We start from the raw sequence: 23511 nt of genomic DNA on the forward strand, positions 1-23511 counted from the left end.
AAGGCTTGCAAACAGCAAGTAAGATCCCTGGTTTGCATCTGCAAACCTGCGCATGCAAAGAAGCAGGCAGCCAAGGAACTGTTCCACATCCATGATAGGCCTGATCTGCAGTCCAACATGTCTGTGTCACTGCAGCGAATCTTCTGAAATCCTGGTGAGTGAAGGGCAGTGGGTGGACTGCAGGTCTCTGGAAAAACAGACAGAAAACCTGGCTTCTGTATTCAAACTGTAAAACACTGAAGGCTTATGCTGAAGGCAGAGACATTACTTCTAGGACAACACTGAAATGCCAACTTGCAGCATAACTATGCAGATTAACGAACATCAGTGCTCTTGCCTTGGTGTAAGCTTGCTGGGCTCACTGAAGTGGTTGTTTTGTTTCAAGTGCTGCTATTTTGAGGGACAGGAAAAAAAAAACCCTTTCAGTTCCCAGAACTCATAGCCACTCCTGGGAGAATACTGGTCCCAACATTTTTGACGCTTTTTTCCTCACGTGTTCTCTCTGAGCCTTCCTGACCAGATCAGCGCCGTACTCGGCTCATCCTGCTTCCCTGAAACCTGCGTTTGGCTTGTGCTGCATCACAGGCCTTAAGCCCAATAACCGTTCCAATTTACCTACCTGATGAGCAACAGCAAGGACAGGGAGGCTGCTGGGTCTCCCGGCGCTGCCGAACCCGGGCCCGCGGGCCCCAGGCCCCAGGGCCCGCCACCCCGGGCTCGGCGGCCGCGGGCGCCCTCGGCGCGACCCGGACGCTGCCCCTCCCCCGCCACGCTCCGCAGGCCCCAGCAGCCCGCGCTGACGCGCTGTCCCCGCCAGGGGGCGCACCACGGCCCGCCGCCGCGGCGCGGTATCCCAGTGCGCATGCGCGCTACGGCTCCCCCGCCGGCGTGCCGAGTGGGGGGGGCGGTCCCGCGCAGCGCGGCGCGGGTGTCCCAGTGCGCATGCGCGCTGCGGCTCCGCCCCTGCCTGCGTGCCGGGTGGGGGGGCGGTCCCGCGCGGCGCGGCGCGGGTGTCCCAATGCGCATGCGCGCTGCGGCTCCGCCCCTGTGGCGTGCCGGGTGGGGGGGCGGTCCCGCGCGGCGCGGCGCGGGTGTCCTAGTGCGCATGCGCGCTGCGGCTCCGCCCCTGCCGGCGTGCCGAGTGAGGGGGCGGTCCCGCGCGGCGCGGCCCGGAAGCCGCGGAGCGTCAGGCCGGAAGGCGCGGGGAGGTGGCGGAGGGCATTTCGTGAGCGGTGGCGGGGCTTCAAGATGTCGATTGAAATCGAGTCCTCCGAGTACGTGAGGTGGTGGCGGCGGGGGGGTGCCGGTCCCGATCCCGGTGGCGGGGAGGGGTCTCGGTCTCGGTCCTGGCGTCGGCCCCGAACCCGGTGCCAGGAGAGGACGGTGGAGCCGGGCCGACGCGGGAGCCGTTGTGGGGCGGCGTGGCCGAGGGGAGGACGTGAGAGTGGTCACGGCTGCGGCACCCGCTCCGCCACGGATGGGCACCCGGGCGGGAGGGGGCTGTGGCAGCTGGGGGGGACCGCGGGGAAGGGTAGCCCGTGAGGCCGGTGCCGTGACTGCGCGGGGTTTCCTTGCAGCGTGATCCGGCTGATCATGCAGTACCTGAAGGAGAACAGCCTCCACCGAGCCCTCGCCACCCTTCAGGAAGAAACTACTGTGTCCCTCAACACTGTGGACAGCATTGAGAGCTTTGTGGCTGACATCAACAGCGGGCACTGGGACACAGTGTTGCAAGCCATACAGTCGCTGAAGCTGCCCGACAAGACCCTCATTGATCTTTACGAGCAGGTCAGCGAACACGGGCTGTGTGTGGCCTCCTCTGGTTTGGTCGGAAGCCCCTCTCTGGTGTCTCCCACTTAAGATTTGCTAATGCATATGTTTGTTTCTTGATGCAGGTTGTGCTGGAGTTGATTGAGCTCCGGGAACTAGGTGCTGCCAGGTCTCTCCTGAGACAAACAGATCCCATGATCATGCTAAAACAAACTCAGCCAGAGCGGTACATCCACCTCGAAAACCTTCTGGCCAGGTCTTACTTTGATCCTCGTGAGGTATGTTACACTCTTCTTGGAGACCTCAGGATGCTGTCTTGCATGACCCCTAGCCCAGGTCCAAGTTGCTAATGGCTTATGACATCTTTTCCATTCTGGGAGTTAGAATTTGCAGCGTCCCAGTTTGAGCATTTTATACATTTGTGCTGGCTTAAGCCCTGCTGGGACCGGAGACCGTGTTGCCGTTGTGTACACCCCCCCCACCCCCCCACCCCCACCCCCCCCCGGACACAAGTAGGGCACAAACCCCGGGTTGAGATAAGAAGAAATTTAATACAACAGTGTGATAATAAACAATCTGAACAACAACCGTAGCAATGATAACAACAGTAAACAGTAATAACAATGAACAAGACAAAATATTTACAGAGAAATACCTCAATGGTTACAGACAGCCCTGTGCTCCCTGCTACCACAGCCACAAAGGAAAAAAATTCCCAGGCTCCAGCATGTTATGAATAACCCGGCTGGAGATCCCTTCCCCTTCTCTGCTGGGGAAAACTTAACCCTATCCTAGCTGAACCAGGACAACATTATATGAAGTTTTTGGGAAATTACATGTAACACTTGATCATGAGGCAGAAGAGCAGTGGTTTTAAAGTATACTGCAGGTGGGAGTTTGGGGATTTATACCTGTGTCCTGCCACAGAATGACATCTGTGCCTTTTTTTGTTTTACATATGCAGAAGAAAATGTACATTTTTCAAATAAAATTGTCATTATATAATAACAGTAATAATAGAGCATTATTTCTGACTATGTCAGTCTGACATTTTTTTGAAAGTATATTCCAAATGTTTTAAGGGTTGGTGATAAAAACAAGGGCTGTTTTGAAGACTTAATAGAAAATGAGTCTGGAAGGGGCTTCAATGCAGAGCAATTAATGTTTTTTATGAAAAATAGCTTAGAAGAATCACTTCATAAAAATAATCTTTCTAGGCATACCCAGATGGAAGTAGCAAAGAGAAGCGGAGAGCTGCCATTGCACAAGCTTTAGCTGGAGAAGTCAGCGTGGTACCTCCATCTCGTCTTATGGCATTGTTGGGACAGGTAATTCTTGAAAAATTTTTCAAATGTGTCTGTTTCTGTAGATCTTTGCTGCATAAAATTCAGTGTGATGTAGTTGATTCTCCAACTCTATAAAAGTAAGGCTTAAATATTGCACACTTAGATGTGGTATAGTTAAAAATGGTATTTCCTGTATGTGGCAAGAATTTAGTGGTTGTAGGAAGAGTCAGTACTCCAACGGTAGATTTATTCTGTAGAATAAATGCTCAGCACAGAGTGTGTACTTTGAAAATAATCTCCCCTAACACACACTGTTTCTGTTTTTGCACTTTGTAATGGTATGAGCCCAGAGAGCAACTGAGCCCCACGAAGTCTGCTCATCTCAGGGATGGGGAGGAGATAACACAACAAAAGGCTAGAGATAAGGAATTGAGATAAGGACAGGAAGGGATGACTCACCCATTATGATCACCAGCAAAAGACAAATTTGTTAGGGGAAGAAAAAGAACACCAATTTAATTCAAACACTAATAATAGCAACACTTAACAGACAGAGTAGGACAGTGAGAAGCAGTATCACCTCTTAATAAATGAGAAGGGTGGGCCTGAGTCATTCTCACTTGCAAAAAATATTTGGGAAAGCTTTCTGTTTTGTTTGTGGACATAAGCAAGGTGGTAGATTTGTTTCAAGTAATTGTTTGCAGTGCATTTGTCTCAAATTGTAGAGGTGTACAATTTGTAAGGGTACAGAAAACTTGCTGTATTGTGTTAATTAGAGGCAAGCTTTGATGAGGAAGATATATATTAACTGATACCTAACAGTATGCTTTTCAACTCCTCAAAAGGCACTGAAATGGCAGCAGCATCAGGGACTGCTTCCTCCTGGTATGACAATTGACTTGTTCAGAGGCAAAGCAGCTGTGAAAGATGTAGAAGAAGAAAAGTTTCCCACACAGCTGAGCAGACATATTAAGGTGATATTGTGTTTCCTTTTGTGTGTGATACTGCTGCTGATTCCTTCCTGTGCTTTATGTTAGAAGATAAGAGTAAACATTCTGAATTCTCTTCTCTTTTTTTTTTTGTAAATAATTTCCCTTTCTCCCTCTCCCTCCTTTTCTTTTTAAATCCTTCTTCTCCATGCTTTATCTCATTGAGAGACTTTTTGTGAGTGTCAGAAATGAGGTCCCTTAACAACATAAAGTGCTCACAGTATTTGTGAATATTGTAAAAGTATTAATTGTGTCTTTAGAATCACTCAGTTCTCAGAAGTGAAGAAACTGAGTGTTTCTTCAGAATCACTCAGTTATCAGAAGTGGTTTACTTAGTCCCCTTCTTTGTGTGAGGAAATACTTGTGTCTTAAACTTCTATGCGTGCATATTAGCTTTTGTGAACCACTTGAGTTTTAATCATGAAATACTACGTACCAAGTCTACTAATGTGATCAGTATTTCCTTTTTAAGGATTTTATCATATGGATTTCAAAAGAGAAAGAAAACTGTGCTGTAATGACACAGTTGTCCTGCAGCACTCATAGTGTGGATAAGGCAGTCTCTCCAACAGTCTCTGTGAAAATTTCACTGGAGAAACACCATTCCAAGTGAAGCAACTTGCACTACTTCAGAAATTTTTGAAGTCTGCTAGGGATACATAGTGTGTTCTGTTAGCATAGGCAATTCACTGCAAAGCAAAAAAAGATGAAGACAACCAACCCAACTGCTGCTGTAGGCGTGCAGTGTTTGATGTATGTTTCACAGCTATTACCAGATCAAAAGGACAGGGGTTTTTGTTTGGTTGTTTTTGAAGTGCTAGTATGTAGGTATTGACTGGAGTTTTTGTACGTTAATGTTAAATTTGAGAATGCACACCTCTAGAAATACTGTATTTTTGTCACCAAAATGAGACTACAGGTATGTTTTAATAAACTGCTGCTTTTAAATTGCCTTTAAAATTTTTTTTATAATTATGCTTAATTTATATTTTCCTATAAAACAGTTTGGGCAGAAGTCGCATGTAGAGTGTGCTCGGTTTTCCCCAGACGGACAGTATCTGGTTACTGGCTCTGTTGATGGTTTCATTGAAGTATGGAACTTCACTACTGGAAAGATTAGGAAGGTAAATTGAGCCTTATTTCACATGGATCGTTTGTTGCCCAAAGCACTTTGTTTTATTTATTCTTTGAGTTTATACTTTGTTTCTCAGGGACTGTCAGTCTAAATATGTGCTAGTTTGAAAACAAACTAGTTGGAGGCACCAAGTCAGAATAACAATTTAATAAGGAAAAAAAAAATTATAAAGGCAGATAACACTGCGTTAAACTGACAGAGTCAGGATACAACCTGACACACTGTTAATCAAGGTGGTGGTAGCAGTCTGATAGAATGGTGGCTGCAGTCCCCCCGAAGCAGTGATCCCGTAGAAAAAAAAAACAAACAGATCTGCTCTTCCTCAGAAAAGTCCAGTGGTGGCTAAGTAGCTCCTGTCCTCTGGAAATCCAGTGGAAAAGAGAGGTCTTTGGTACTCAGAATCTCAGGTTATTTCCAGGATGGAATGCTGGTTTTCTCCCTCTGGGTGGAGCGTCTCACAATGGGATAATGAGTCATGAGGCCAAATGTTGATTAAGATCATTAACAGAAGATGGTCCAGAGGGAGTTATCTCCGAGTTATGCTGCATGGCATTGATGGGCCATTAACAGAAAGATAGTCGGGGGTGGGGGGGGGAAGCAAGGAAACAATGCCCCACCTGATTTCGACAGCTCATGAGGATGGTAATAGAATACACTGCAACCCAGGATAGTTTCTTAGGGACTGTCAATCTGAAAAGGGTGTCTGTTTGGGCGATTAAAATATTGGTCTGGAATCTTTACATGAGTTTAATTGTTTGGTTTGTCATAGACTTCCATCTGCAATAACATTATTTTACTGTTCTGGATCGTTGTTGTTGCCTCTAAAATAGTGACGGTAGCACTTCCCTGTTGTTATAAGGCTGTGAGGTCTGCTTGATGATAGGTTGTAAAATATAACTGAAGTTAAAACTGCTAGTACTTTTGCACTTTTCCTTAAAATATGTTTCAATGAATTCACTGTTTTGCCTGGTGAATCTTCTGCTTTCATTTAGGATCTGAAATACCAGGCACAAGATAATTTTATGATGATGGATGATGCAGTGCTGTGCATGTGCTTCAGTAGAGACACAGAAATGCTAGCAACCGGAGCACAAGATGGAAAGATCAAGGTACGAATCTTTTTATATAGTATGTTAGTAGAGATGGTGACTAGAAAGTTTCACTTGCAATTGCAGTAACGTTGCAGTTCCATAAGAAAAGTATTGAAGTTTAGCATGGCTCAGAAACAGATACGTATTGCCTCTGATATTTAAGTTTCTGTGATGTCATAACAAAGTAACAACTCTGTTTCATTTGCTGTTTCCTTTCCAGGTGTGGAAGATCCAGAGTGGTCAGTGTCTGAGAAGATTTGAACGAGCACACAGTAAAGGTGTTACATGCCTCAGTTTCTCTAAAGACAGCAGCCAAATTCTTAGTGCTTCTTTTGATCAGACAATCAGGTAAATAAACTGAAAATGTGTGAGCTACAGTGCAAGGAGGAAAGAAAACAAAATTTTCACATTAAGTAGTTAAACTTTTGAATACAGATTCATTTGACCTGGGATTTGATCCTTTTGCACTGAGTTTTAATACTAATAGGACAGAATGATTGCAAAGAGTTGGAAAGGAATAGTTTGAAAGTTTCACCTTTCACCTTGATTAACTTGCATTATTCCAGGACTAGGGGCCAAGTACTACTTCTGATGTACTGTTATTTATATTGACCATGTCCCTTTTCTTTCTGGAAGACTTTAAGCTTAAGAAACAGTTGTGTTAACCTTCAAAAATAACATCTTTTATAATAAGCTTAGGGTAAAAAAGATCCTGAGGGTAACAGGATGATGACATCTTTTGAAACAGCCTAATCACAGAATCATCTAGGTTAGAAAAGACCTTGAAGATCATCTAGTCCAACCATTAACCTAACACTGACCATTTTCAACTACACCAGATCCCTCAGCGCTATGTCAGCCCGACTCTTAAACCCCTCCAGGGATGGGGCCTCCACCACCTCCCTGGACAGCCCATTCCAACACCCAGCAACCTGTTCTGTAAAGAAATGCTTCCTAATATCCAGCCTAAACCTTCCCTGGTGCAACTTGAGGTCATTCCCTCTTGTCCTGTTGCTTGTTACTTGGTTAAAGAGGCTCATCCCCAGCTCTCTGCACCCTCCTTTCAGGGAGCTGTAGAGGGCGATGAGGTCTCCCCTCAGCCTCCTCTTCTCCAGACTAAACCCCCCCAGTTCCCTCAGCCGCTCCTCGTACGACCTGTGCTCCAGACCCTGCACCAGCTCCGTTGCCCTTCTCTGGACACGCTCGAGTCATTCAATGTCCTTCTTGGAGTGAGGGGCCCAAAACTGAACCCAGACATCGAGGTGCGGCCTCACCAGTGCCCAGTACAGGGGTAAGATCCCTTCCCTGTCCCTGCTGGCCACGCTATTGCTGACACAAGCCAGGATGCCGTTGGCCTTCTTGGCCCCCTGGGCACACTGCTGGCTCCTGTTCAGCCGGCTGTCAATCAACACCCCCATGTCCCTCTCTGACTGGCAGCTCTCCAGCCACTCCTCCCCAAGCCTGTATCGCTGCTGGGGGTTGTTGTGGCCCAAGGGCAGCCCCCGGCATTTGACCTTATTGACACTCCCCCAGTTGGGCTCAGCCCATGGCTCCAGCCTGTCCAGGTCTCTCTGCAGAGCCTCCCCACCCTCGAGCAGATCAACACTCCCACCCAACTGGGTGTCACCTGCAAACTGACTGAGGGTGCACTAGATCCTTTTGTCTAGATCATCAATAAAGATTTAAACCAGGACTGGCCCCAGAATATTTTACTAACTTTAAGAGGTAATGTGACAGTAGTTGGTTCCACCCAGTTTATTTTCTTCGTGAAGCAGTGTCGTGGGCTCTTCTTTTTCTCTGATCTAAAGAAATCCTCTGAGAGTAGCCTGAAGTATTTTGGTGCATCTTCTCTGCTTCCTTCTGATAGTTGCTGAATAGAGCAAAATTTCCAAAAGTCCTGAAGTGCTTGAGAATCTCAGTTGCAATAGTCATGTCTCCTGAGGCCTTGAATAAGGGTCTGTGTGTCCCTGTGAGCTGTATGTGGGCTAGAGGAGATAAAGCGCAACCCTACACATTTGGGGACAATCACTTGCATCATGTTGCTGCTTCCTAAATCAGTCATTGCCAGCCCTTTTAAGGGTTCTTGTCCCAGCTCACACCCTGAATCCATCTCTAATCCCAGCCCCCAGATTCACCGGTCCTATCTCTCTTGGATCCAGAGAACTACCTTTAGAGTGGGAACAAGAGGAAGAAGGACCATATGAAGTGTTTTCTGGGCATCTGTTCTTTCCAGCAGTCTGACATGGGACATTAGAGATCCAACCCTGGAAGACAGACAGGCTCATAGACCCTGAGAGCTTCAGGAGCAGGGGTTGCAGTTTGTATCTGGAAATGGCAGTACAGCCTTTCCAATGCTTTACAGTGCTGGTTTTTGATCCATCTCTTCAGCTGTCCATGGTGTATAAGGGACGACTGAGAGAACTGGGCCTGACCGACCTAGAAAAAAAAGACCTAGTTGCCTTATCTAGAGGTAGTAATAGGTAAGACAATACCAGACTCTTCTCAGGTGCACAGTTTCTACAAGGGACAACCCACAGGAAGTGAAATGCTGAGAGAGTTAGGTCAGGCTGGGTGGGAATCTCAACCCTTGAAGAGTTTCAAAGCTAAACTGAAAAAGACCACGAGTGACTTGAAAGTTGATGCTTCTTTGAGGAGAGCAGTAGAACAGAGGTCTTCTGTGATCTCTTCCAGCCTAAGTTATTCTGTGATTGTCTGACGTGTACTGCTGTTTTGGAATCTGTTAGAGAAAAACTGTGGCCATGTGGTTTATATATTTGTGCTGGCGAGAGAAAAAAACTTTCAGTGATGAAAAAGAGCCATAGTGACAGGATCATTTTTCTCTTAACTCTCAAAAGATAATTATTTTTCCAGGCTGTCTATGCAGTTCTGGTTTTGGGCATGGGAATTCTTTCAATTTCTCATGCAAACCATCCCTTGCTTCTGTAGCACCAGCACTATCTTGGAATATGAGCTGTGGGTTTTTTTAAACCTATCTATATAGTTCAATTTTTTAATGTCTGTGACATTCTTTTTGGGCAGTGAAATTTCATGATGTCAAGGCCCACGAGCTGAGTTCTTGGGAACCCAGGAATGGGAGTTGATTTCTTTATACACACTTTGGAGTCACTTTGGTGCGTAATCCAGTTAGTGTAGTTCAGCAAGTTGATAGTGTGTCAGTGCAGTTACGGCAGTTGGATATATGGTCTATCTGCAGAAAATCCAAGGAAGTACATCCCTCTTAATGTGGCTGGGTGTGATGGTTTGACCTTGGCTAAATGTCAGGTATCCACCAAGTCGCTCTATCACTCCACCCCCCCTTTTCCCCTTGTTCCTCAACAGGGCAAAGAGGGGAAAGAAAGTAAGATAAACCAGCCCTTGTGGGTAAAACAACAGCAGCTTTAGTATAAGCAAAGCGAAACAAAGGTCTGTGTGCAGAAGCAAAAAAAAGCAAACAGATTTACTCTCTACTTCCCATGGACAGGCGCTGTGGGGCCTTCTCAGGAGCAGGGCTCCAATACGCATAGTAGTTGCCTCGGAGGACCAAGGGTGACCCCACCCCCTTCCTCCTTTCTCCCAGCTTTATACTGAGCAGACGTCATATGGTATGGAATATCCCCTTGGTCAGTTGGGGTCAGCTGTCCTGGCTGTGTCCCCTCCCAAGATCTTGCCCACTGTTGCAGTGGGGGTGGAAATGTCAGAAAGAGCCTTGGTGCTGTGTAAGCACTGCTCAGCAGCAGCCACAACACCAGGGTGCTACCAACACCCCGCCAGCTCCCGGCATGAACCACAGCACCGTGAGGGCTGCTATAGGGGAAATCCAATTCCAGCTCAGCCAGACCCAGTACACTGGGCTAAACTGAACAAACTTGGCATTACCTGATGCTTTCCACATGCTAACTTACATGCATACAGTTACTGCAGCATACCTGGTGTGCAGGTACTCTGATAAGCAATGACATGATAAAGCAGTGGATTGTTGTGGGACACGTATGAAGGTGATTAGGCTTGCTTCTGTGCTCGAAGAAGGTTCAAATGTCTGTTTAAGGCAGAGTAGGCATAAATTATAAAATAGTTTAATTTAGAAGGTACATCTAGAGGTCTCTAGTCCAATATGCTTGTCAAAACACAACCAACCTGTCATTTAGGACAACTTGCTCAAGGCCTTGTCCAGCTGAGTTCTCAAAATCTCCATGAGTGGAGACCCTACTGGTCTTCTTGGCATCTGTCCTAGGGCTGTACAACCCTCTCAGAGAAAATCCTGTCTGGACCTAAAGATGTTTTGTTTTGATTTGTTTTTTTTCCTTTTTCACTTGTGCCCTTTGCCTCTTGTCCTTTAGCAGTGCACCTCTGAGAAGAACCTGACTCCATTTATTCTGTAAAAATTTGTTAGTGATATTAACCAAATAGTTAAAATTTTTCAGGTGTTTAATAAGGACTTTGATATAATTTCTTATTTTTTTTTAATTTAAAGGATCATTGCAAGAATTAAAGTCAATTGTAACTTTTAATACTAGCAAATAATCTCAAAAATACTCAAACTCTGTTCTAACCTAAGTTACCAGATGGGAAACAACCTCATCTAACCCTTGTTCCTGCAGCTCTTAGCATCTGGAAAGTGTTGCTTAACATTTCTGTGGTGCAGCAGTTCTGATCCTGCACCTATTTTTTGTCTTGTTACTGAGTGGAATTTGGTCTCTGCTGCATAGATTTGGTTTGCAGCAAAGCTCTTCTGTTGCCATGCAGGCACTTTGCTACAGTTGAAAGCATCTTAGATCAGTATTGTCTAGTTCACTGTTAGTGTCCTTTGGGATTATCCTGATTTAATAATTTGTTTAACTTTTTTGTCTACAAAGAAGACAGCAATTGGATGCTACTGAACTTCACTTCTCTGGGCTGAACACACCCAGCCCTCTCAGCTTCTCCTCGTACATTATGTGGTCCAGTGCTCCAGCCATCTTGGTGGCCCCTGAGTGTGGGCCCAAAACTGGACATGTTCCTCCAGAGGTGGCTACACCTCTGTCAAGTAGGGGTGAACCTTGATCTGCAGACTGTGCTCTCCTACTGCGTGTGGGGTGTGGCTGTGTTTCCCCAGTGCCACGGCATGCTGCTGGCTTTCAATTTGTTTTCTGCAAGGCTCACCAGGTCCCTTGCTGCAGACCTTCTCTGCAGCCAGTCAGCCCCCTGGTTGATTCTCATGCCAGAGGTGGTTCTGCAACAATTTGTTCTCAATATCATCAGGTTTCTCTCAGTCCATCTATCTGGTTTGTCAAGGTTTCCAAATTCCTCATCTTTTTCAAAACTGAGTTGCAGGATGTAGGACTTAGACTGTGAATCAGATTGATCCAGTGCTTGATGACTATATCTATTTTATGTTTCATAGAATGGGATTATGTAGTATGTTTAATAGGTTTAGGTTTTTGCCTGTACTGTAAAACCCAGTGGTACCAATGGTACTGCTTTAGATGAAAATGAAGAAACGTGTACATCTAGAGGCAACTGCACAATGAACAGGCATTACAAAACATCTTAATGGGAAATGTGAATCTATTTAAATCCTGATACATATGAACTATAGCATAAACATTTTAATTGAAATTATGTAAAGTTCGATGTTGAATTGAGGACAGCAGGCCTCAAATGGAATAAGGAATTTCATTCTTAAGGGTTCAGACTTCTGCTTGAAAACCGTATTTCTGTAGCCAGTAGGTATACAATTTAAGGCTGATGTACATTAGCAATATAAGTTCCTTTTAGATGACTGAGCAAGCTTCTTATAGAGTTGCACAGTAAGAGGCAATGGCAACAGCTTGCAAAAGATAAAAATTCTGGCTAGTTTCAGGAAGAATTTTTCTTAACTTGACAGGACAAGGCCTTAGTCAAGGCCCTGAGCAAGCTGACCTCACTTAAAGTTGAGTGTGTTGGACTAGAGACTTTGAAACTTTAATTTTTGTTTTATCAGCCGCTTCATTTCCCCTTTCATAGCTCTGTCTTCTAATATATATGGTGTATATTGCATACAGGTCCTTGAGGATGAAGGTTGTTGGTATTTCCCTAAGCTTTTAACAGGAAAGTATAATGTCTTTGATGAAAGGGGCTTGTGATAAAATTCCAAAAGTTGTAAGCTTTTAGCACTTTCTACTGTTGCCTATCAAAGGTATCTCAGATGTAGAATATGGTGAAGCCATAGGGTGGTTCATACTACCTCAGTTGCGCACTCAGTTGTGACCTCTGTTTGACAGGATTCATGGTCTAAAATCCGGGAAAACTTTAAAGGAATTCCGTGGTCATTCTTCCTTCGTCAATGAAGCTACTTTTACCCAGGATGGACACTATATTATCAGTGCATCCTCTGATGGCACAGTGAAGGTAAGATAGCATTTATGCTTTGTAAGTAACACATTCAAACTGTTTGCATGTTATAGCCGGTTTGTTATAACTGTTGCAGTCACTGCAGAAGGACTTGGGGTTATCTGCAATAATGTCTTTCTGCTTGTGACCTTTGCTGTAGATTGGTGTAAATTAGAACTGATGAAGTTTCATACCGTGCTTACAAACTGCTGCAGAGCCTGTTTCTGCTGTATTTGTGAAAGGAGGACATAAGTGCAATACTTTCTTGCCTCTTACTGCTTTATTCTATAAATAGAATTGATCGTGACAGCTCTTCCCCTAGAATGTGGGGATTCCCTTTTCTAAAATAAAGGCATTTTCCTGCTTACTGTGCTGGACACCTGTTTGTTTTTTTGATGCTTAGGGGTCCCTTGCCATGTAAGATAGGTAATCTAACATAAATGAAACTGTAGAAGTGATAGGCTTGTATTCTAGTCTCAGCAAAGAGTGGAACTACTCAGTGCGTGGTGGTTAAGAGTAGTAAAGCATTGTTGTGTAAGGGCATTACTGACTAATAATAAGTGAATTAATACAGAAACAACTACATTAAGTAGGGCATCAATGCAGTGCATGGGGGGTGGGTAAACATCTGGTTTGTAGATGTGGCCTAGGAGTGTGATGGATTTTACTCATATTAAATGGGGCATTACTTCAAACTTACTTCAAACTTACACTCTTTTCTAGACTGCCCCAATCATGGGAATAGCATAAAAAGGTATCTTTAGTTTTGATTGTACTAGTGTGTAAACAACAAAAATATTCCACAGATAATGGGTTAACATTTTATTTTCAATATTAAACAGGCAGTTCCGTTTCCTGTTTCTAAACAGCTAGAACACCCTGGTGTTGAGGCTGAAGCAGCTGTAAGCTGGGACATCTCTCCAACAGATACCAGGATTTGCTTTTTCAGCGATTTTTGTGTCTGTCTTGTGTAAGGCAAATTGCATGTGCAGAGGCTGTGCATATATTCACAGATACCAGCTAAAACCAGGAAGGAAGTCTGGACTCGACCCTCAGGGAATACAGTTAATGAAAGGGAGCCAGCCTGAATTTTGATAATGACCGTTCACTTTTGGTTCAGTTGTAGTGAAATTGTTCCTGGTGTCCACACTTCAAAATAGATGTGATTATTTTTTAAAAAAAAAATCTGCTTTGAACTAAAATTTTTGAAATTCGTATTTCCCTTCAGGAGCCTTAAAAAATCTGAATCCTTTACTCTGAATAATCTTATTTTTATTTAATTTTTTAAAGCTGATTGATTTTACATTTATTTTTCATACTAGGTTTGGAATGTGAAGACGACAGAGTGCTCAAACACCTTCAAGTCTCTTGGCAGCACTGCTGGGACAGACATTACTGTGAACAGTGTCATTCTGCTGCCTAAAAACCCAGAACACTTCGTTGTCTGCAACAGATCGAATACAGTTGTCATTATGAATATGCAAGGACAAGTATGTGATCTTTCAAGTCTCGGTCATTTTAAAAATGCTAAAAACTTAATTAATAACTAGTCTTGGGTTAGACCTGATTTATCCAGTTTGCTTTAATTGCAAAACTATTCTGTACCCAGTTTGTAGAACAGCTTGACTTGCAGTTGCAGCTATGGAGACATCCTGTGTTCTAAACAGACCTGGTACTGCCTAAATATTTTTGCCCTGAACATAGTAATGATATGCTGCAGTTTAATCTTACCAAATATTTTTGGGGGGTTATCTTTACAGATTGTAAGGAGTTTCAGCTCTGGTAAGAGAGAAGGTGGTGACTTTGTCTGCTCTGCACTTTCACCTCGTGGTGAATGGATCTACTGTGTTGGTGAAGATTTTGTGCTCTATTGCTTTAGCACAGTGACTGGCAAACTGGAGAGAACTCTGACTGTAAGTTCTTATCTTTGAGCTTTTGCAGAATTCTAAACACAAAGATGATCTAAGTGTTCATTACTCATGAAGTCCATAAGGAGAAGCCTTGTATCAAGGAATCTTTTACCTCTGTCAGCCATGATTGGTGACAAATGCATACCAGAACACCTGGCTGTACAATGTCTTTAGGCTTTTTTAGAGCCATTTTAATTACAGAAGTTATGAAAATGTTTACCCATCAACTTATTTGAATAGAGCATGTCTTGACCTGGGCTCTGGCTGATGGAGAATCTGACCAAGCTATCAGATTTAAAGCTGTCACGCTTAAATTTGCCTTGCATTAAACTAAAGCGGAATACCAGCTTGCATGTCTAAATATAATGGGGAACACATAGATGTCGTGGATTTCAGTGGATGTAGACCTTCCCTGAACCTTCCATCGTCCAACAAAAAGTAACTGCTGTGTTACAAAAATTGTTTGCAACTGTAATTTTAATATTGGGGAGTATGTTATTCTGCTTTTGCTGTATGCCTGAAGCATGTTACACCTCAGTCCAGCTTTCCTCTGGTTCTTGTTTGAAGGGAATATTTGGCTTGAATCTGTTTATCTCCTGATGCATCTTTTTTGCTTATTCTCTAGGTTCATGAAAAGGATGTCATTGGCATTGCTCATCACCCCCACCAGAACCTGATCGCCACTTACAGTGAAGATGGCCTCCTCAAGCTCTGGAAGCCATAGCTTGATTTTACAATGAGCTATGAAGTGTTCCTGTTAGTTGCAGGTTATTGGTGTTGGTGCTTTAACGAGGTCTGAATGCACAGTGTGTGATATTTGCTCAATTTTCAGTTCAGGTTTCAGAGAATGCCATTTTTAATTCCTGGTCTAAAATTAGGTAGATTGATACTTAAATACAGGCATCAGGTAAATTCAGATAGTTTTATTTTTACCAGAGTAGCTGAAGCAACTTCAGTGGGAGTGTTTTTTCTGTCTCCTGAAGTCTGTATTCTTCCTACAGTGTTTATAAAAGTTGAACAAGCTACAAACCAGATACACTTAAAAGTGGTTGCTGACTTCCTAGAATACAGTAAAATGCTCCTCTCTTTATCTGAATGATTTATGTGGCATAGTAAAGCTGTCTCTTCCAGCTGAGACAAAGGCACAGTTTTCTTGGAATGCAGATGAGGCTACTCTGTCTTCAGCTTGAAGGCAGAAACTTTTCTAGTCTAGTGGGTTTTGCTGTGTTCAGATTTCAGTATAATTTTTCCAATTATACGTATTAAGTAGTGTCACACAGCTTCCTCAGAAAGAAACTATTCTTCCTGATCTCCCAGCACTTCCTGCTATAAACCTGCCTAATGTGGCAGTTGCGTTTTTGTTTGTTTGGTTGGTTTTCTGGTTGTTTTGGTTTTTTTTTTTAATTGTTTTGTTTTGTTTTGTTTTTTTCCTTTGTTTTACTTTACTTCCAGGCTAAAAGGAATTATTGCCTGGGCCCTCTTCCAATAAGTACATAATGTCTTCAGACCAGCTTTAACTGAAGCAGGCCTCTCACAGGATCAATATTTTAATACATGCAAAAGCCAGTTTACATAGACTGCACTGATGCCACACATGCTGCAGTTGTTTTGGGTTTTTTTCCAGTTTGGGTTTTTTTCCAGCTTCCTGTTTTACCAAAAGGGCATGGCATACTTAAAGCTTAAGTATGTAAGGGGTCTTTTAAAATTTCATTTACCTGTGGACCCAATTAAGGTGATGATTAGGTCCCACACTATGATAAAATGCAGTTTTCAGGCTCTTCAGTTTGGAGCAGATGGTGATTCCATTTGAGATCCTGACTAATGCACACTGTTCTAAAGTCTGACCATAGTTTTTCCAGGATGCACCAAAAAATGAGGTTTTGTCTTTAATGATGAGACAAATACATGTATATTTGAATCTGCTGCACTGTTTCCTGTCCTCATCGCTTGTAGAGTGCTTTTCTGCCACAGCAACTTTCAAACAATAGTAACTTCACTTTGACTTAATAAATTAGTTCCAATTTAAACCTAATTTTTTTTCAGCTGGAGGCCTTGATACTAATGAAAATACTGATTGTCAGCTGGTGACTGACCTCCTCCAGCACTGACTGGTGCACTTGATTGGTCTATGTTGATAGTGACCTAAGGAAATGCAGAAAAATTGCAGCTTAATTTTTCACATAGGATTCGTGGTTCACTACAACTGTAGTGTTAAGCTCTGGTTTTAGCTGTAATATTTTATTTCCTAAGTTTTCTACTGCCTTAGATATGGCAGTAAATTGATTTTTTAGATAGCAAAAAGTGATTGTTTTTCCTTCCAGAAGACTGGTGATTCAGAAACATCTGACAGTAATAATCTCTGACAAGCTCCATTGCAAATCAGTAGTTTTGATACAGGAGAAGATATCAAACTTGTGGTTCGTTTTCCCTTCAGATTACACAGAACTGCTAATCCTCAATATGAACTATATCTTACGTTGTTCTTTAAAAGTAGTTGTAGCAAATAAAACTGTCAGAATCCTGAATGTTTGAAGATTAAAATACATTCTCTAGCTGAAAAATAGTAGAAAATCTGGCATTTCTTATCCTTTTTAAGAGTTTCAGAATTTATTGTATTAAGAACTCAAGACAAAAAATCAAAATGTCCTAATACTTATAAAAGGGCAATAGTAAAACTTACTTCCTGGACTGCAGCTGTAGTTCAATGATAATCTTGATTATTATTATTTTTTTTTTAGAAATACGTTGAGTTTTTTTCTTAATGTCAATGTTAATTTTTTTTAATGTAACCTAGGAATACAGTTCCTCTCTGGAGAATCAGCCAAGTGTTACACCATGTACCTGTATGTAAGACTTGAACAAGGCACCATCTAGTGCTTTAACCAATATTAAAGAAAGCATTGTTCACCCATGGGCCTTGCTGTATTCTTGAGTTATTTGCTTGGAGCTGGTGAGTTCTGTCATACGTAGAGAAGTGCAGAATGCTTTGTAGGGATGAGTGCCACACAGTGAAAGTCTCATAGGTCAGTTCATCCTGTTTCAGAACTGGGGATCAAAGAATATCAGCCTTGCTTGGGTGGAATCAGCTGCCTGTCTGTATGTGCTTGCAGAAAATATGTGGAAGAGCTGCTGCCCTCTCAGCAAAAGATAAGCAACCTTAGGTTCCTGCACAGTTACATCCACCTCTTGCATAACCTTTAAAAAAGATGTTGTCAGGGTAATACTTTGTCCAGGTAACGTGTGAGCCTGTAGATATGCCCTGCTCTGATACCACTACCAGCTTGCCATCTTCAAAGAAAAACCAAACCTTCCTCTGAGTCCTAGTAAGACTTACAGAGACCAGCTGATGACCTGATCTCAAAAATAAAAGATCCTTTTTGAACATCTTTATAAAGGAGCCAACTTCTCATGAGGTCTGGGATACCAGACCATCTCCATGGGTGCCTGCATGGTGCTGAGGGTTTTGAACCGTGAGAAGGCCTGCCTCTGATTCAGGACACCTTGGTAACACCAGGCTTCAGTCTGCGGTAAGAAGAGAAATAAAATACGTTGCCAAGATTTATAGGAAAGGTGATGCTAAAAGTCAGTTATAAATCACAGAATTGCCTAGGTTGGGAAAGACCTTGAAGATCAGCCAGTCCACCAACCATTAACCTAACACTGACAGTTCCCAACTACACCAGATCCCTCAGCCCTGTATCAACCCTACTCTTAAACACCTCCAGGGATGGGGACTCCACCACCTCCCTGGGCAGCCCATTCCAACCCCTAACAACCCCTTCTGGAAAGTAATACTTCTTAATATCTAGTCTAAACCTTCCCTGGCACAATTTGAGACCATTACCTCTTGTCCTACTGCTTGCTACTTAACATTACTTAATGTTCCTTAAGTACAGCTCTTTGCTTTCTGCCCAGTTGTGGGTCTGCATGGGTTCCAGGGGTGGTCCTTAGGCAGGGTTACTCCATCTGTTGATGATATGGTCTCCAGTATGTTCACTGGATAGCTGTGAATAAACCCTGTGACCTTCTGGATCATGGTGATTTGTGAGAGACAGGCTGAACAAACTTGGATCTGTATGTCGGAAAGCGCAGGTTTCAGGTGAATCCTAAGGAAAAAGTTGGCTAAATGTTTTAATCTGGGGGCAGAGTGGGGAATCATGGGAAATCTTTGGCTTGCCATCGAGCAAGATAGGAGATGGATGCTGCTGAAGTGAGGGGAACATAACAACTTTACCTATAACAGGTGCTGCTTGCATTATGAAACAGGGTAATGAAGCTGCTTTCACTTTCTTTGTGTAGTAAACTGCTCCCTGTGTAGTAACAAATTCTGATGCCTCCTTTCTGCCTCTGCTTTGTTGGGCAGGAAATGGCATTTGCTTGTCTGAGAGCAGGCGCTTGCTGCTGCCAACTAGTTAAGCCGTTCCTGTCTCCAAATTAGAAGATTTATAAGCTAAACGAACAAGTGTTCTTTCAAGTTTTATTCAAGGAATGACAGGATATCTGCGTCTGGCAGGGTTGGAGACTCCACTGCCTTCTTGGGTAACCTGTGCCAGTGGTTGGTCACCCTCACAGTAAAAAGTGTTTCATGATGTCCGGATGGAACCTACCGTGTTTCAGTGTGTTCCCATTGTCTCTGATCCTGTTACTGGGTACCACTGGAAAGCTGATTCTATCTCTTTGCACCCTCCCTTCAGCTATTTACATACATTGGTGAGATCACCTCTGGGCCTTCTGTTCTCCAGGCTGAGCAGTCCCAGCTCTCTCAGCCTTTCCTCATGAGAGAAATGCTCCAGTCCCTTCAGCATCTTTGTGGCCCTTTACTGAACTCTCTCTAGTATGTTCATGTCTCCCATGTATTGGGGAGCCAAAAACCAGACACAGTATTCCAGGTGTGGCCTCACCAGTGCTGAGTAGAGGGGAGAATCACCTCTGTCAACCTGCTGGCAACCAGGATACCATTAGCCTTCTTTCCAAAAGGGTACATTTTTGGCTCATGTTCTAGTTGGTGTCCACAAGGACACCCAGGTTCCTTTTCTACCTAGCTGCTTTCCAGCTGGACAACCCCTAGCATGTACTGGTGCCTGGGGTTGTTCCTCCCCAGATACAGGGTGTTGCACTTCCCCTTGTGGAACTTAATGAAATTCCCATCAGCTCATTTCTCCAGCCTGCTGAGGTCCCTTGGGATGGCAGCACATCTCTCTCTTAGCAGCTGTTTCTCCCAGTTTTGTGTCATCTGTAAACTTGCTGAGGGTATGTATACGTTGTCCCATCATCCACATCATTAGTGGAGGTTTTTAAGAGGACTGCAGCCAGTACTGATCCCTGGGGTACCCTGCTGATCACTGGCCTCCAACTAGACTTTGTTCCACTAATCACCACCCTCTGGGCCTGGCCATTCATCGAGTTTTCAGTCCAACTCACTGCTTATCCATCCCACACATCAGCAGGTTCTCTATGAGGATCTTACAGGAGACAGTGTCCACTGCTTTTCCCTCAGCTACCAGGTCTGAGACATGACTTGTAACTCCCCAAAATGGCCTGAGAGAAACAGGACAGCAAGAAAAAACAGCCTGAGAGAGGTAAGGGATGGGGGAAAGCAGAGGCCCTCTGAGCAGGGGAACATCTCAAATGCTTGCAAGTAGCAAAACTATAGTCACAGGTGGACAGTGTGCAGTTTGGAGCTGATAAGGCGGCCTGGATAGCACAGGATGCGGCTGGAGGAGGGAGCCCTGTGAAGGCAGGATGGTTCCACTCTGGTGCATCTTGTAAAGTTTCAAGGGCCATCTGTCCGGTGAATGACCTTTGCTTCATTATCCTCAAAGTGCATATTAAAGTTGACACCCCTGCATATGCTAATGGAGATTAAGAAGAGCATGCTAATGACATCATCCCATGAAGCACCTTACCCCTCCCCATACATGGGATATGTAGGTATGTGGGTTGACCTAGGGGATGGACCCAAGGAACGTGTGTATAAATTGAGGGGGTGAGGAGTAGGAGCAGGAAAGGAAAGAAGAAAACATGAAGAGGACAAATGCATTCCTGATGAACTTGGACTGGACCAATGCAGGAACTCAGGCCAGTTATTGTATATCCAATTAGTACATTGTGGGAAGTTAATAAATGTCTGGACTTTGAGACTTGTCTCCGCGTTGTCCACTCTGCTGGGGTTTTACAAACCTGAGTCACTCGTCTCCCTTGTCTGAGCAGGATGTGACACCAGGCCAGTCATTTCATCATAAAAATGTATCAAGTTGGTCAAGCATAACTTCCCCTTGTTGAAGCCATGCTCATTACTACTGATGATTTTCTTGTTGATATGCCTGGAAATGTGCCAGGTTTGACTTCTCCATCACGCGAAGGTGAGGCTAACAGACCTTTAGTTCCCTGGGTCCTTTTTGCTCTTCTTGAAGATGGAAGTGACATTTGCTTTCCACCAGTCTTTGGGCACTTCCCCAGTCACCATGATCAATCAAAGATTATCATGAGTGGCCTTGCAATGACATATGCCAGCTCCATCAGCACCTGTGGGTGCATCCTATGGGGGCCTATGGGATGTCTGGTTTATGTAGGTCTTCTCTGAACTGATCCTCTTCTACCAAGGGTACATCTTCCCTGCTCCAGACTTTCCCCTTGTTCTCTGGGACCTGGGATTCCTGAAGGCCAGTGCTGCTTGGAAAACTGAGGCAAAGAAGGCATTCTGTACCTCAACCTTTTTCATGTCCAGGTGCCCCGTGTCATTCAGCAACAGGTCTGCATTTTGCATAGCCTCTTCCACCTATGTACTTAGATAAGCCCTTGTTGTCTTTGACATCCCTGACCAGGTTCAACTCCAGTTGAGCTTTAGCTTTTATAACTTCACCCTGGATGCTTGGACAACATCTTTGTGTTCCTCCCAATTTACTTATCCTTAGTTACACCCTCTGAATGCTTTCTTTGTGTGTTTGAGTTTGGCCAGGAGTTTCTCATTCATTTACACAGACCTCCTAACATGTTTGCCTGACTTCCTATACACTGGGATGGACTGCTCTTGAGCCTGGAGGAGGTGATCTTTGAATATTGGGCCCTTCTTCCCTCCAGGGCCTTATCCCATGGGATGCTTCCAATCAAACCTTCGAGGAGATCAGATCTGCTCTCCTGAAGTCCAGGATTGACAGCTTGCTTTTGACCCTGCTCCTTCTCAAGATTGTGAACTGCAGCTAAGGCTGCCTTTGACCTTCACAGTCCCAACAAGCTCTTTGTTGGTGAGTATGAGGTCCAGTAGAGCACATTTCCTTGTGGGATCCTCACTTGAGTCAGAATGTTCTCATTGATGCACTCCAGGAACATCTTGGATTTGTTATGTTCTGCCAGCAATCGGGGTGGTTGAAGTCCCTCATTCTTTGGGCACTGTAAGAGTGCTCATCTTACCTCCTAAGAAAACATGGAACACGGCATTTCTTTTTCTGTGGTTTTGGAAAAGGATGGCTTAAATAAAGGCTTGCTTCTTTCAGTGTGCCTTACTAATGCTTTGAGCACCAATCCATCACAAACGAAAGCAGGAACATGTCTCCCTAGATGAAGTTGCTAATGAAAAAGTCATAGGGCAAGTTGCTTTCCTGCTTAACCTTGTGTCACACTGCAAGGTCAAAGCAGATTTGGGATCACTGAGCCCTGGGCTGAGGAAACTTCTTGCACTGCTGCTGTGTAGCAGGAGGACAAAGCACAGGGAGGAGAGGACAGTTAGGGCCCTGAAGTCTTGACAGGCAGAAGAAAAATGAGAGCAGGCTCTTAAATGAGTCTGCAGTGGGCGTTCTCAGTTTCACAGCAAACCTGTGTAATAATGAAGCTGCTAGATTTCTGGGGAAAAAACAAGTCCTACATGCCTGGCTCACAATGAAAAGAATCACATTACAGTGATTCTGACTATAAGCTTGATGATATGAATTCGATGTTGTTGAAACTGAAAAACTGGAAGTAATTGCAAACACCAATTTAGGTTCTGATAGTTTGGATTACAACGCTGGTAGTTATGGAAGCAGCTATTTTGTGCTACTGTATCCTCAAATTTTACAGCTGTCCATTCAGTTCATTCCCCAAAATGGGAAACGATCCCACACAGAGCAACAAGAAATCAGAAGAAAGTGTCTTATTTTTCAGTGGCAGAACATGTTTTGATGCTTGCTGTAGCTTTATGATACTCAGAATATCATGGGAAAACTAAGGAGCTTGGAAGAGGCCATTACATTATATTCAATATCCCACTTGAAAGTCTAAGGGCTAGGTCCTCCTTCTTGCTAGATCTTGCCTTCATTTGTTAGCGGTTTTTGCTGAAGGATTACGCTTCTGCTGTCAGTGAATTTCTTTAGGACATAGCTTTTATACCAGTTACTAGATGATTTCAAAGCAGAATACTAAACTGGTGGTGTTACTGCTGCCCTTCCTGCATTACTAGTAGCATCTTTCCCTGGGCTGCTCTGCAAAGGCTTCTGGAGGCTTCTAGTCAGCCACCCTCATGGAAGCTAGTCCTGGCATACTCTCTAGACTAGCTGTGCTGTCATCAAGCATGAAGCAGGACTGGCCACCATGGTCTTCAGAGTAAGTCAAGAACAGAAAAATTACCTCAGCTCTGTTGATACAGCTATGGGTGTGGTGAAAGGAAACCAGTGTCCCTGGAAAAAAAAGGGCTACGGAATGTTTTTTATATAATAGAGTCATCTGAAGCAAAACAATATCCTGTTGCCTCAAGGAACTGCATTGTGTTTGGTTTGCCCTTAGCAGTTTTGATCCAGTGGCTACAGAAAAAGAAGAAACAAGGGTGCCTACTGAACTGAAAACAAGTAGCGTATTTTAGTGCTGTTTAGTCTGAAGACAGTTGTGTAGGTAGGATTACTTTCTGTTCCTCTCCTTAACTCAGCTAAACTGTCTTATTGACAGAGCAAAGGATCCTGCTGGTCACATTTGTACAGCTCACTGATGAGCTCGTTCAAGAAGAATCTGGAA

The 23511-nt window shown here is 43.9% G+C and overlaps 1 protein-coding gene across 1 annotated transcript; it reads left to right on the forward strand.

Annotated features, from left to right (window-relative positions):
• The first annotated feature begins 1162 nt into the window (after positions 1 to 1162).
• Positions 1163 to 17440, forward strand: SMU1 (SMU1 DNA replication regulator and spliceosomal factor). The gene is made up of 12 exons (XM_074932604.1): positions 1163 to 1274; positions 1578 to 1788; positions 1896 to 2048; positions 2988 to 3098; positions 3902 to 4030; positions 5050 to 5169; positions 6173 to 6289; positions 6492 to 6619; positions 12511 to 12637; positions 13942 to 14109; positions 14380 to 14532; positions 15155 to 17440. Exons 1-12 carry the CDS (start codon positions 1249 to 1251, stop codon positions 15251 to 15253), a joined length of 1542 nt encoding a protein of 513 aa, XP_074788705.1. The 5' UTR covers positions 1163 to 1248; the 3' UTR covers positions 15254 to 17440.
• Positions 17441 to 23511: the final 6071 nt, after the last annotated feature.

The sequence above is a fragment of the Athene noctua genome, chromosome Z, assembly GCF_965140245.1.
Source record: "Athene noctua chromosome Z, bAthNoc1.hap1.1, whole genome shotgun sequence".
In the NCBI taxonomy this organism is placed as follows: Eukaryota; Metazoa; Chordata; class Aves; order Strigiformes; family Strigidae; genus Athene; species Athene noctua.

Coding starts and splice junctions, on each gene's coding strand:
- SMU1 (XM_074932604.1), top strand. CDS start 1,249: ATGTCGATTGAAATCGAGTCCTCCGA. Junction 5,170..6,172: donor CTACTGGAAAGATTAGGAAG/GTAAATTGAGCC, acceptor GCTTTCATTTAG/GATCTGAAATACCAGGCACA. Junction 6,620..12,510: donor TCTTTTGATCAGACAATCAG/GTAAATAAACTG, acceptor TCTGTTTGACAG/GATTCATGGTCTAAAATCCG.